This window comes from Glandiceps talaboti, chromosome 22 (assembly GCF_964340395.1).
Source record: "Glandiceps talaboti chromosome 22, keGlaTala1.1, whole genome shotgun sequence".
NCBI lineage: Eukaryota > Metazoa > Hemichordata > Enteropneusta > Spengelidae > Glandiceps > Glandiceps talaboti.
In genome coordinates this window covers 9417822-9432532 of record NC_135570.1, presented here as the reverse complement: position 1 = coordinate 9432532, position 14711 = coordinate 9417822, and the positions used below count along the sequence as shown (strand labels likewise).

General features: G+C 36.1%; 1 protein-coding gene across 2 annotated transcripts in view; it reads right to left on the bottom strand.

Moving 5' to 3' along the window:
* Nucleotides 1–10882: 10882 nt before the first annotated feature.
* The window catches only part of LOC144452265 (cytochrome c oxidase assembly protein COX18, mitochondrial-like), a 5019-nt gene continuing 1190 nt past the window's right edge, over nt 10883–14711 (bottom strand). Inside the window, exons 2-5 of one of the 2 annotated variants that reach the window (XM_078143328.1) lie at nt 14539–14711; nt 13884–14034; nt 12435–12667; nt 10883–11848 (exon numbers count right to left, since the gene is read on the bottom strand). The exon at nt 14539–14711 is cut by the window's right edge and continues 232 nt beyond it. In XM_078143328.1, the coding sequence (XP_077999454.1) occupies nt 11657–11848; nt 12435–12667; nt 13884–14034; nt 14539–14711 (749 nt within the window). In that variant the 3' untranslated portion in view covers nt 10883–11656. The remainder of the gene's footprint in view (nt 11849–12434; nt 12668–13883; nt 14035–14538) is intronic. The other variant, XM_078143329.1, reaches the window with a different exon arrangement.

Sequence of the window (14711 nt, the reverse complement as noted above, 5' to 3'; positions counted from 1 at the left end):
TTTCATGCATCAAAGCTTTCATTAAGTGTTCATAAAATATTAATGCATCCATATAATTCAAAAAGGGCGTCATAGTCTGTTCACTATTTGCTTTGATCGGAATACTAACACACTTTATTCTCTGTAAAATTCAATTTACATCCTTACGGGAAAAGAATACAGCTTCCTATATTACATTATTGAGCTTGTGTTTACTGTCCCCGTAAGTCCCGGTAGACAATCACTTTGTACTTTTCCGACGAACCTAGAATGTGTCCGCTGTGGTTCTAATAAAAAAAACAATTTGCGATATAAATCATTACAGCGAAAAGTAAAAATACACTGAGTCAGACTGACAGAAAATTACATTTGTAAGTATAACTTATCAATTGACGACTATTTAATGTGAACCAGCAAAGTGTCGCTCTAATTATCCAAATATTATTATGCTAAATGCTGAGAGTAAAAAATTAAATAATACCGCTGTATGCTTTCTGGGAGTTAACGACTCTCCCCATCAACCACTTACGACATCGGCACAATTTTTAGCCATCATCTTGAATGTAATCTTTCATATATATTAACTTGGCCCACATTTTCTTCCAACAGAATTCAAAAACAAAAAGTACGAGACCCCTGCCCACAGTGGTGAGAGTCTGGGTACTCGAGTTCCAAGATCCAACCACCATGTTGAATTTGGCCTTTTCGTATGATGTCACAGTTTACGCGGGGAAAAGTTTTTCGTAAATCGTGTAAATTAAGCTTACCGCTCAGAAACAACCGTTGGTCGCTGGCTAGGTTTTCGTATTAACAGTGTGGGACCCCAAGATGTGCGAGTTTGAGTATGAGGACTCTTACAAAACTGGTCATATGTAGTGAAAATGTTCATTGAAACATGGAACAGAAAAGTAAACTTATCTCGATGTTCAGGAATTGAAGATAAAAGATGACATCTAGACTGTGTGCTATGGTCAGAGTAATTCAAAAGATGCCCCCCCCCCCCATTCTCGCTCTACCGATATCGCACTCCAGTCACCTACATATCTGTGAGGGCATGTGAGATTCATAATAATTGGCAGCATAATATAGGAAAAATGAAGATGCCTTGGTGTTTCAATCATGAGACACAATGTTTTTTTACACATCTGGTTACAGCAAGTGTAGCTTTAATAATTGATCTTTTGTCTGTTCTCAGGTTATGGAAGTATTGCTCCTATAACGAATGGCGGACGTATATTTTGTATATTTTTCGCAATGATCGGAATACCGTTAAATCTCCTTGTACTTACTGATCTAGGTAAGTTAGTTACTAACACAAACAAGTAATTGGATGATTTGAATTTACATATATATGGTAAATTATAACGGAGATGTGAATAACAGATGGAATTTGACACGGTTACTGCTGTGTTGTAGCTTGTTATATTGCATGCTGCACAATGCAATGAAGTATTCACATCAACTGTCGTCGTCGTTGTCATCATCGTCAGCAGCATGCAACAGCAGCAGCAGCACCAGCAGCACCACCACCACCATCATCATCATCGTCGTCACCATCATCATTATCACTTCCTAAATTAGTCTACACGTTGTTCTAAAGATTCAATCAAACGACTTGGGGAAAAGATAAATCATCATTATGTGTTGCTGTGCTGAGAAAATGTTCAGAAATAGTATGACAATATATTATGTGTAACCTTTCCTTTGTTTATTGTTTCAGGTACACTTATGGCAAGATGGGGTAAAATACTTTCAGTTGTGATATTACACCGTTGTGGAAACAAAAGAAAGGAACCAAAGAAAAAATCATCCGATGAGGGCGTAGTGCTGGACAGATTGCCCCATGATATAAACGATCAAGATGTGCCCATTACCGTGGATTTTAATAGTTTCACAGACAGTGGAATCGGTGAAAACCAAGTGTTTACGAATAATTCTCACAATGTACAGAATATTGCACATCACGCACGTTCAGGGGGATATGAAGGGTATGTCAATGTCAATGTCGGATCAGACGATGAAGGAAGCGTCACTAGTGACCAAGAGGAAAAAGTGGTTGCTAGGGATATCCTTCCTGAGCGACGAAGGGGTCGCAGAACGGGAACATCGGATACGAACCCCCAGGATGAAATGAGACGGCTCGTGCTGTCTAGGGCAAGCAGAAGTCACATAATGGCTGACGGGTGGCCCGATTCACCAAAAACTCGAATTATGAGTAACATTCCCTTCGCAAGGGAGGTAGGTAATGTAAGTGCACTTGGTGGAGATGACAATGATGACAATGAAAACAACGATGCTGAAAGTGCAGAAAATTCTAAAGAATCTGAAATTGCCAAAGTTTCTTTTCCAGTCTGGTTTTGTCTGTTTTTGTTACTCTCTTATGTGGCAGTGGGAGCACTACTGCAATCCGCCGTCGAAAACTGGAACTTTTTTGAAAGTTTTTACTTTTGTTTTATCACGCTGAGCACAATCGGATTTGGTGACTTCGTCCCGAGAAAAAATGATGAGACGATGATCGGCACTGTTATTTATGCCGTGGTGGGACTTGCTTACACTTCAATGTGTATTAGCCTGGCGTCTGCCAAACTGATGCAGTTTTTACGGTTAATAGGAACGAAGATGAACTATTACAAAACACGTCAGTGGATGAAGGTACAAGCCAAACGAAGGAAGAAGAAAAGAAAACGAAAAATCGCAACGCATGTGATTCCAGACATCTCGCAATTTAATCCTGACACATTTGCCCCGGTGCATAGGCATTCAGTGAGCAGTGAGACGAATGAAAATGGTGGCAGTGGGTCGGATAGTGATGATGACGGCTCGTCGCATAGCAACGATAGTAATAAAAGTGGTTCGAAGACTTCAAGCCAACATGGTGATGACGTCAGTAGAGCTTCTACAATTTCGGGGTCGTCACGAATACGGAGCCTTCACAGCTCACCGAGTAACGCGAGCTACCTGGAGAAAATATTTTATCCTATGGATGACTACACACACGACAGCTTAGCACATACCCCGGATGATAAGACTTGTGATTTGTCCAATTTTGAAAGTTTGTTCCCCAGTTATAGCAATGAGCACGTGCAGACCTTTGCATCCGAAGGACTACTACACGAACATACAGAAGGTAACAATTCGGGAAGCGGATCAAATAAGAGTTCACAAACCCATGATCTAAACTTATTGCAGCCCACGGCTGAAATAATGACACTCAATGAAACTGAAGTTACGAGTGGTGGCAGTGTGAATTCGTGCGTCGTAGGAGACGGTGATAACGAAGATGACCCAGATGTCCTATACAAAGAGACTGTATGTTAAAGTAACATTTCACCGTCTACTACAAGAATTACTAATACAACATAGTAAAGAAACCACTATACAATATAACAAACAAGTATTATACTTTATAGAGAATATTACAACATAAGAAGTATTTTAAAACTCTAATGTATTATGCTATTTCCCCTGGGAGAATTTTTGTGATGTTTGGGCAATTTACACAACCAGCGCGTGTAGACATTTTGACTATTAGTACTAAGCTATCGCCAAGAGTACAATAACTGCTATATCAGTTAAAAAGTTTTGTAGAATTAATTGTAAACCTTGTAAATGTATCCGATAACAATAATTGTTTAATAGTGCTTGATTCGCACTGTATATAATCTACACACTCACTTTCACTCAAATACTTCTGCACTAGCCGCACCCGATCATATATTTTGAAAATGTTTTGTTAATTAGATAAACTAACTTACTCAGAATATTGTACATCCTGGACAGTATTGAATCACCTATGGGTGAACGTATTTTTTGTCGCTGTATACATGATAAATCAAATCAAATTGAATGTTGATTCCGTACCCAAAAATCAGCGCCCTCAACGACAATCAAGATTTAAACCTGTTATTGCAATACTAATGGATAAGCTTGACGGCTGATGAACATGTACAATCATGTCGGATTATTGGTATTTTAACACTTGTCAGTGAATATAGCTAGATTGTGGTTGTCTGATCGAAAAACGAAACTGCAGTTACAAACTATTGCAGTTTTAACAGATTCAAAACCTAGCTTTCGTCCAAGATTTAAAGTTGTCACTACACTACCTATGGGATAGTATTGACCACTAACTAACACTATACAATGTCTTTTTATAAGTAACTGACTAATTTATAGTGAATGTATAGTTGGTTACTTGATGAAAAAAGTTGCAGCTATTGCAGATTTAAGAAGAACGTCACTCCAGGATATAAATGTACTTTCATAAACTTTGGGTTATAGAGAGTCATTTTATGGCATCACATAACATAAAGAAACGCCGAAGAAACACTAAACTTGTTTCACATTGTCTTGGCAGTAATCCAGTGTTGATTCATGGGAGCCTGAGGAGACATGCATATGTATTAGATGAGCAATAAATAGTCACGACTATTTATCTGAACGTAATAAGCACTTATGAAACATGGATATGTATTGTTCATCTAATGTATATACATGTCTGGTAACTCCCACAAGGCAACACTGCATCACTGCTATTGTTAAGACAGTCATAAAGCAATTAATGAGAAGCAAGATTCAATTTGGTGTTTCTTGGAAATCACGTGAAATTTAAGTGATAGAAAAGACTCTAGAACCCAAAGTTTCCATTATTTCATCGACTGGTGTTCCCTTTTTATATTGCCATGTAACATATTGTTGTAATATTGTCGAAGTTTTTACGAAATTTCCTTGAAAGTTCGTTTTTTGCCCCTTCAATTCTTTAGTTGTTCACTAAATCGAACAAAGAAAGAAAGTAGACAAATTATTATTACTATCTGGATATTTAAAATGTTCTTTCTTATAGGAATGCGACACATTAACCCTATTTCATATTTCGTAAAAAAAAAAAGATCAGAGGCCCGCCGACGTATTGAGCGCTACCACAAAAGGGTATGTCGCTCGGTCTGTTTTACAGCAGTGATGCGATGGAGCCTTACTTATGTCTGCATAACTATCACCACAAGACGCAGCACTTGAATATCAACAACCCCGTCCCATAAATTGAAAGTATACACGAAGTTAAACCTTCTGTAGACTTGTTGTATGAATATTTGGATTTTTTAAGATCTACCCACGAAATACTTTTCAGACTCTAATAAAGTTGATATGTGCCAACAAATTATAGTTTAACAAAAGTTTTGCTCAAAATATTTTTTAATAAAACGGGATGGAAAGTACATAAAAATCTACCCTCTTCGTAGCTGGCGACTTTCGTTGATTTAGTTGATGGCCTAGATACTAATTTATGCAAATCATCTCATTAATATGTATGTCAGATTTCAATTGTATTTAGATGTCTGTACCACACTGTTAGTGAAATTTCAGATCAGAGAATGTGTGTCATAAAGCACTATTTCTCCATTCTCCATTCTCGAATTGTTGATGTTCTCACTTATTGTAACGAAATGAAATTGTAGCAGTCTGTATAAAATTTTATTAGCTATAAATGTCCGTGTGCTGTCCTGAAAAGAGTTGTCTTTAAAAAAAATATGGTCCTAGGCCACAATTATTCTCCTTTCTCTACATCCTAGAAACCTCCTTGACAAAGAAAAATAACAAAAATTATGTCTACTATAAAGATATTAAAACAAAATATACAAATTGCGTCAGATGGGCGTGTGCGTGTGTGTCTGTGTGTATGTTTTCGGATGGCTTTGTTGCCATTGTGTCAAAAATAATTTCTTTTGAAAATATCAGCATGTGTATATATTATGTTAGTCGTTACTGTTAAATTTGGCAGACCCTACAAATGCGTTATATGCAATAAACGAGAAAGGCAACATACTTATCGTGTACAAACCAAAGACTGCTGGTGGAAATGTGAGACAATGTCTTCAAAGTATAAATGACCTATTGCCCTTAGGCCTAAAGAAAGTTGTTTAGTTCCAGTTACCCGACCCACCTAGTTTTTCACGCCGACCCTAAACGTTTTTTTTTAATGTATTCGAGAAAAAAATAATAAAATCGCGCAAAGTGTGAAGTCTCAAGAAATAGTGGATGCGGAAACTGACATCAACTTAAGAAGACAATATGAAACCCGGTGTTGTTCCAATCTGTAATGCCACTAATGGCTGTACATCTGATGAGAAGAAACCAATGACACAGAGACTAATGGAAAACATAATTATCTGAACTAGTCACTCACATATGAAATATAGTATATATATACATCAAATATAAAAAAAAATACCTACCCAACTATTCTAAAATTGAGCGAAATTGGAACCACACAATTTTTAGGCCTTACCTACAGCTGACTAAATTCTACTTTTTTTTGCTTCTCTATTTCCATAATTATATATATATATACATACCACTCGGCAGTCCAACGGCAAAATACGAGTATACAATGTATACGACATAAGTATTTAATAATGTTTTATGAATAATTATGAACTTATGTTTTATCTAAATTTAAATAACTTGACTGTAATTCTATCATTGTACATTATTGTATATTGCTGTATATTGTGTATTCCTACACATACATACATACATACATACATACATACATACATACATACATACATACATACATACATACATACATACATACATACATACATACATACATACATACATACATACATACATACATACATACACACACACACACACACACATACATACATACATACATACATACATACATACATACGTAGTTACATACATACATACCTACCTACCTACCTACATACATACATACATACATCCACATGCACGCACGCACATATATATATATATATATATATATATATATATATATATATATATATATATATATATATATATATATATATATATATATATATACACATGCATACCGTTATCCTTCTCTGTACTGTCTGTCTGTCTGTCTGTCTGTCTGTCTGTCTGTCTGCCTGCCTGTCACTCGGTTAACCGTTATATGCTTTTTCACCTGTAACAGATATCGCTTAAGCCAAAATGACGTGTTAGACATAAACTGATGGATTTTAACATTTCCTATACCCATCCTTCTGAGATAACAAAACTCACCCAAAAGAGTTTTGAATACTGATGTGTAAAATAAACAAACAACGAAAGTTATATCAGAAAGAAATAATGTGAAGGCATTCTTACCGAAGAGACCCTTACTTGCATACGTAAACTAAATGCTATTTTCAGTTTTGTTTGTCGTTTTGCTGTCCAAAAACACAGACGGTGAAAATTGGTGAAAACCGAGGCGCTACCTTCGAAAGCACATATGTTAATTAGACACCTTCGGTGAGACCGTTCGGCTAACCAATTACTGCTTTCCCACAGATAACAGGTCACAATTACCAAAAATCCATTTTTTGTTCTGTGAGTCTATATACTTGGATTTCTAACATCGTCCTCAAGATACTTTTTTCGATGCCTTTTTATCTTATCGTAGTTATAGATCATATGTTGTATGTGGGTAATAGTCTCGGTTACCCATACTCCAATGCGGGCCATGAATCCCCATCGGAAGTCAAAACACGCAGTGCAGTCTGGGTAACCGCGAATGCGGGCTCTGATTGCCACCGGGAAGGGTCGGGGCGAATCAGAACCCGCAGTGGAGTCTGGGTAAGCTAAACAACGTGGGTAAGGAAGATATACGGTTAAATCACTCCCATGATGCCAACAACACAAATGCGATTTGAACTGATACACGTACTAAGCTTCTTGATAGTGATTGTGTATATATTATATTTCTCAACACTGAATAAATACTGTATCACTTTTTGATAATGAAATAAACGTGCTGATTCTTACATTTTTGTCAAAAGCTCTCCTTTCTATTTAAAAGTTAGAATTAATGCAATTAATGGGAAAAGATCATGTTGTTTTGTTCGAAAAATTCAAATAAAATTATTAGCAAATAAGTAAGAAGAAAACAAAAGGAGGGGAAAAATTTGTAATAGAATCTATTTTACTAATTTGAATTTTTTTCGATTGGTTATTTAGCCGGTGTATCTGGGATGTTGTATAAAAACAAATCTAAGAGCAAGCGTCACTAAAACAGGTGTAGAATCGAACAGAACAAAACGTCACTAGAGCAGGTGTAGTGTAGAACAGATCTCGCAAAGCGTCACCAAAACAGGTGTAGAACAAAACTAAACGTCACCAAAACAGGTGTAGAACAAAACTAAACGTCACTAAAAAACAGGACGTAGAACAAAACGGAATTAATTTTGGTAGAAATGTTTCTGTCGATGGAGTGGACAATATATATTATAATCCAACTTTTAGCGACATATTTTGAATAATGAAGACAAGACAAAAATAAAATTAATCTTACAGCGTTTACTGTCCTGTTTACGAGCGACATTATGTAAAAAAAAAAATTACGTCGTTTTCAATGCAAAACGGAGCTCTACGAGTTTTGCCAAAATGGGGCGAGTTTGTGACATTACATTTTACTCTTCCCAGAAAGCGGCCTGGTAGTTTTACATCATATTTTGCCGTTTCAGAAAAGAAACATGTTGTTTTACAACACTACATTTTACTTTTGCCAAAAAGAAGCCCAGTGGCATTGCGACGAATGCGTTTTAAAGCCCTATATGCATTGGAACACCATGATCACCTGTAGATATATAACGATAGGCTTCAATAATGCAAGCTAAATATGATTTATCTACGAAAAAATCGTACATTTAAACTTACCACATCAAGAGTTCGATGTACGTCTGCTACGAATATTCGCTGAACTTCTAAAATTGAAAACATTGAGGTTAGACAGATAAGGGTCATTATACCAAACACAATCCAAATTTATGAAAATATGTATGCCCTTGTCGTTCTGAGACTACGCGTACGACAACCCGGCTACGTCACTGGTTTTGCAGTGATCGAAATATGACTGACGGTCAAAAAGTTCCATCAATCGTAATTTTTCATAAACTATGCTTGAGGTGGTATAATTATATTATTCCGCAATATTTTACTTCCTCCCTTCCTTCATTCATTCATTCATTCATTCATTCATTCACTACTTATTTATTATATTTACGACCCATTGTGAGTTCAACCAATATTTTGGCAGGTAACTCGACGTACGGGGCGGGGAAGCATATATTGGAAAGAAATGCTAATGTGTTATCCTGAAGGTATAAACGAGTATATTCTTTACTGGAAGTCGGACCGAATCACTGAACAAAGACACACGTGGTAACTATTCAAACACACCAACAAACTGACTTATTTATTTATTTACCCACAGGCATTGCCCAATAACAGGAGGGTTCAGTGTCAGTGCAGGTGGAAACCGAAGTGCCCGTGGAAAACCTGCATTCTTCGGTAGAGTCAAACTGACAGACACTCTTGTTACCACAGTCACACGTGAGCTAATATTCTATTCCACGATGAAAATATCCTATTCTAGGATTATCATAATACAAAATAATGACGTTATTAGGTACATGTATTTACGAATATTCAAAAAATACCGCGACTGGTGATTACATCGGAAAATACTATTCCGATGCAATCACCGGTGACGACGATATTTTTTGAATATTCGTAAATACCTACTAACGTCATTATTTTGTATTATGATAATCCCAGAATAGAATATTATCACCCTGGAATAGAATATTAGCCCACAAGTGCCTGTGCTTCCGACTTACAGCGTGGTAATTTTAAACGAACCTAGAATGGGTTCTTCGAGCCCCGACCCGCAGAGGTCAGAGGCAAATAGTTTAATAGTCGGCCACCGACAACCCTGAAAAAATCCCACGAAAATCAAAACGTACCTTGCCGACGGTGTCTTGAGCTTAGCCAGACCCTAGAATTATCCAGTAGTGATTTCTATTCAGTTTATAACGTGAAATTCCAAAGAAATTATTTCAGGTCTAATAGCAGCTCCCGCTCGGTCGCAATTTTTGCAGGATATATATGCAAATTTCACCTTCCGGTATATACTAGCATCCACAAAGCAGAACCCCTCATGTGAGTTTCATCTGACCTCAAATTATGGCATAAATAAAAAATAACTCGCGAACGTTATAGGAATTTCTCAGCCATATGGGCTTACAAGACAAACGTATCACGGTACTAAATAAATAAATAAATAAATAAAATAAATAAATAAATAAATAAATACAGATGACAGAAAACGTACAATACTACTACGAAAACAAAAGTAGCATCAGACGGTATTAAACGAAAAGCTTCATACAATCAGGAATACACTAGGCACTAAAAATACGAAAAGATTTGTTCCTGTATATTTAACTGAAATTATTTTTAATGCATACATTACATTCCAATACCAAGTTTCATATCATTTGCCTGAACTTGTATAAATTAAAGAATATGACACTGATTAATCAATATGCAAATAAGGATGATTATGCATATATTAAAAGTTTATCAGATGGACTTGGGGAGTCATGTCTCTACATATAGTGGTCTGTATACAAACACATACACACACACACACAGACACAGACACACACACAGACACACACACACACACACAGACAGACATACATACATACATACACGCACACACACACACACACACACACACACACACACACACACACACACACACACACACACACACTTTACCATGATTAGTACACAGCTGAAGCGTAATTTGGTAGTGTTAAAACAATACAGATAACACATACTTTTATTGCATAAATCATTCACAATAATTTCTTATATCATCTCCTAAGTGAAAGATCATTGACCAGCAAATGATAGCAACATAATGTATAGATCAAATTCAGACTCTGATATGTGGTCACCGTTTAGAGACGATCGCATAATGTCGCACAAGCTCAACAAATGAACATCGTTCATTTAGGTCAAAACCCCCTTCCCCCTCCCCCTAAAAAACCTTCACAAGTGCAACATCAAATGTTTATCTATGATGTAAACTATGATGAAAACTGTAGCGGTCACACAACTATGATCAATGTAATGTAAAAACATGATTGTAAACACATTAAAATACTACCAGAAACCCAGCACCATATCTCACATTAGAAGTAAATTTTCATCAACTTATCAACATCTCAGCAGTAAATACAATGATACTGTTATCATTGAAGTAGTGAAAATTTTCTGTAGAAATCTGGTTAGAAGTGCAAAAGTGAAGTTCAGCAGTCACAATGACACCAGACCCCCTAAATGAACGAAGTTCGCTTATTGAGCTTGTGTGACATTGTGTGATCATCCCTTATGCAGTACACAAGTGTTAAAGACAGAAGAAACCAGAGTACCTGTGAAAACCCTGTGTTGTTAGGTAGGGTCAAACTGAGCAAGAGCTTTCAAACTTTTTACAATGATCTACTATTGTTACTGTTTAGCGACATAGCACATTATGTTGTACAGGATTGGGGCTACACAAATTCTACTCTATGCATTGATTGATTGATTGATCACCCTTCTAACATACAGAACTGGTTGATATTTAATCAAACCCAGCCTGCACTTGTCAGATTTGAACCCAGACTGTTGTGGCAAGAGGCACACAATCTAACTGCTCAGCCACCAACAACATAATTCTCAAGTTTATTTTGAAGTTTTTCTTTTTCCTTGGATCGTAGGTGTTGAAGACAATCCAGACCTTGATTGATGATTTCTCCATCACTGTCCACCTCTTCCTCAGATCCACCACATCAAGAGAAACTTCAAATCTTTGTTATCTATTTTCCTTGTTTTTATTAGTCCTCAGCAACTTGCCTTTAGCTATGTTCAACATGTCCTTATATGGTGTAACACTTTCACCTGATAACTTTGGAATTCCACTTATTCTTCTAAATTTGGGTGATTTTAGTAATAGATTCTGACTCAGTCCAAACACACTGGATACTGTCCAATACAATGACATTGCCTGCAACAGAGAACACCACATGGATATCAGTATAACATGATGAGTGGTCCAAGTCACAATGGCTATTCCAACAAAAGAACACTTACAAAACTGTTTGATTGGTTGCTGCTACAAACCAGTATTTAGAGATATTTTGATTGGCTGTAGCTGCAAACAAGCACTTACAGACTTCTTGATTGGTTGTAGTTACAAATCAACACTTACAGGCTTCTTGACTGGTTGTAGCTTACAGACTTCTTGATTGGCTATAGCTACAAACCAGCACTTACAGACTTTTTGATTGGCTATAGCTACAAACCAGCACTTACAGACTTCTTGATTGGCTATAGTTACAAACCAGCACTTACAAACTTCCTGATTGGCTGTAGCTACAAACCAGCACTTACTGACTTCTTAATTGGCTATAGCTACAAACCAACACTTACAGACTTGTTGATTGGCTATATCGACAAACAAGCACTTACAGACTTCCTGATTGGCTGTAGCTACAAACAAGCAGTTACAGACTTTTTGATTTGATTGCAAAAAAATCCTGTGCACTTATTTAAACACTTTGTTTGTGAGATGAAATAATGAAAATACTTACTGTTGGCAAAGAAGCAGCAATTGGAACCATGGCAACTGACAAACAGCGGAGGAATATTGTAAGTCGTCTTTGGAATTTAGACGGCTCTGTTGGACGGAGTGCATGCATTTCAATCACCAACAGATTTGTAAGTCCTAACATTATAGGTAATATCCAGTAGGGATCAGACTGGGTTAGGTCGGGAAACCACAGACATCCTTCTGATGTGAGTGCTGGTACAAGGACACCAATATCTGTCAAAGTGTGTAGATATAAATAATAAGTAAATAACATATGACTGTCAGTATAGATTTGAGGCAAGTCATGGCAATGTCTTGTACTATAAACCTACACATATATTCAGGACTAGACAATATTGACATTTTATGGTCTTCAACTAGTTCCCAAAGACCACTGTGCCTAGTACATTGTGGTTATGTCGATCTGAAGAAGACATTTTAGTCAATACTTATTTTTGCATATTTGTCATCCAGTGATACAAACAAAAATTATTCTTTAAAGAAACTTATTAGCTTTACAATCTTTATCATTTATTGTATACACGAATCTCTACGTGACATTTTAGAGGTTTGTTCTTTATCATTTTCAAATTCTTGATGCTAGTATCTTTCATTGCTCTGAATAAATCAATATCATCTCCTCAAACTGGGCATTGACTGGGTGATTATTTTCTAGCCTTGGGCCATCTTGAATGAAAAATCAAGGGGTTTTGATTTCACTATAATATGGGGGTGTGCTAACCTTATACAATTTTATATGCTTTGACTTCAAGGGAAGTGATGAACATTAGTGAAAACACATCCCCTTGATTACAATAAGGAATGTTATATTCTAGGGTTAACTTCAAGGAAATGTTTTGGCTAAATACACAATTTATTGTGGGTAATTTTTAAAGAGGCAACTGACTAGGTACAAATTATTTTCTAAATTTTGGCTAATTTTACAGATTACTTGGATTTGACAAGACACATACCTCATGGCTAGTTTTCAAGGAACTGTTCAGACTATGGGATACTAAAGATATCACGATAGGACTACACTTGGAAGTCAAATTTAGTGAACTGCTCCAGCTACACTTTTCTATTGATTTCCATTGGTTTAACAGACTACCAACTCAAAAACTTTGTAGTCTATATATGTAATGTTTAGACATCTTTGCGTCCTAGACTACTATTCATTTTCAGTCCTCTATAATGTCATATTAAAGTGGCCATATGGATGAGGATTGGGTATTTATTTCACATTGATTTTTCAAGTAGGAAGCCATGATAAAATTGTTTTATAAATTAAAAGTCAAAAATAAATACCCCAATCCTCATCCATATGGCCACTTTAACTTTGGACTAGTTCTCCAGGAATGAGTTTGACAAGAAATAATTCCTCGATTTTTACACAAGCTTATTCTTCTGAGAAAAGTATACAATACTGTAGATACAATATAGTTTTTACCCTGGGCTAGTTTTCCGGGAAATACTCCAGTCATATTCCTGAGTGCAAAGGAGATACAGATCCACATTGGTAGTTGTACCCAAATGAGAATGGAGGCTTTGAAAGGATGACAATTATCTCGAATGTAAAAATTCTTGACAGCTTTCTTCATCTGTAAGATTATGAAAATGATGAACAAGGACTGTTTTGAATCATACAAACCAGTACTAAGGCAAAAAAAAAATAATTGTGTGTTTCCAATAACATGGCCTCTGAAAATAGGGTAGGTAGGTCAGGATTTTATTATAGTATATTTTATCTTTTTACTTGTTTTTATTTTGCTTCAACCCAAAAACAAACAAAATGTTGGTCAGAATATCCTTCTGTGATACATTTTAATAAAATATGTACAGACATGAACTGGGAAAGAAAACAGATATTTGCAATGTTCATATCGTAAGTATTCTTTTCGAAAGTTTTTCTAATTCTTCATAGAACAAAAAAAATGTGCGCTAGGGAGTTTCTTTTACTTTAATCTTTTAATTGACTAAAAAGGACTATTATTCAAAAAATATTGAAAAACGTCGCAATCAAGGATGCTGAATAGTAATCTTTACCTATAATTTAAAATTGGTACAGAATAAATATCATTAGAAAATTCCTTTTGGCCACTCACCTGTAAAGTGTAGATTCTTTTAACTCTGTTTTCATGCCAGTTTTCCTTTGCACCTTTATCTTTTAAATACTGTTTTAATTTAACAGCAAACCCTTTTATCTGAGGTTGTAGTAGTTCTACCTTTGCCATGATATAGTTCTGATATACAGCCAATGGCAGTGTAATGCCTGCCC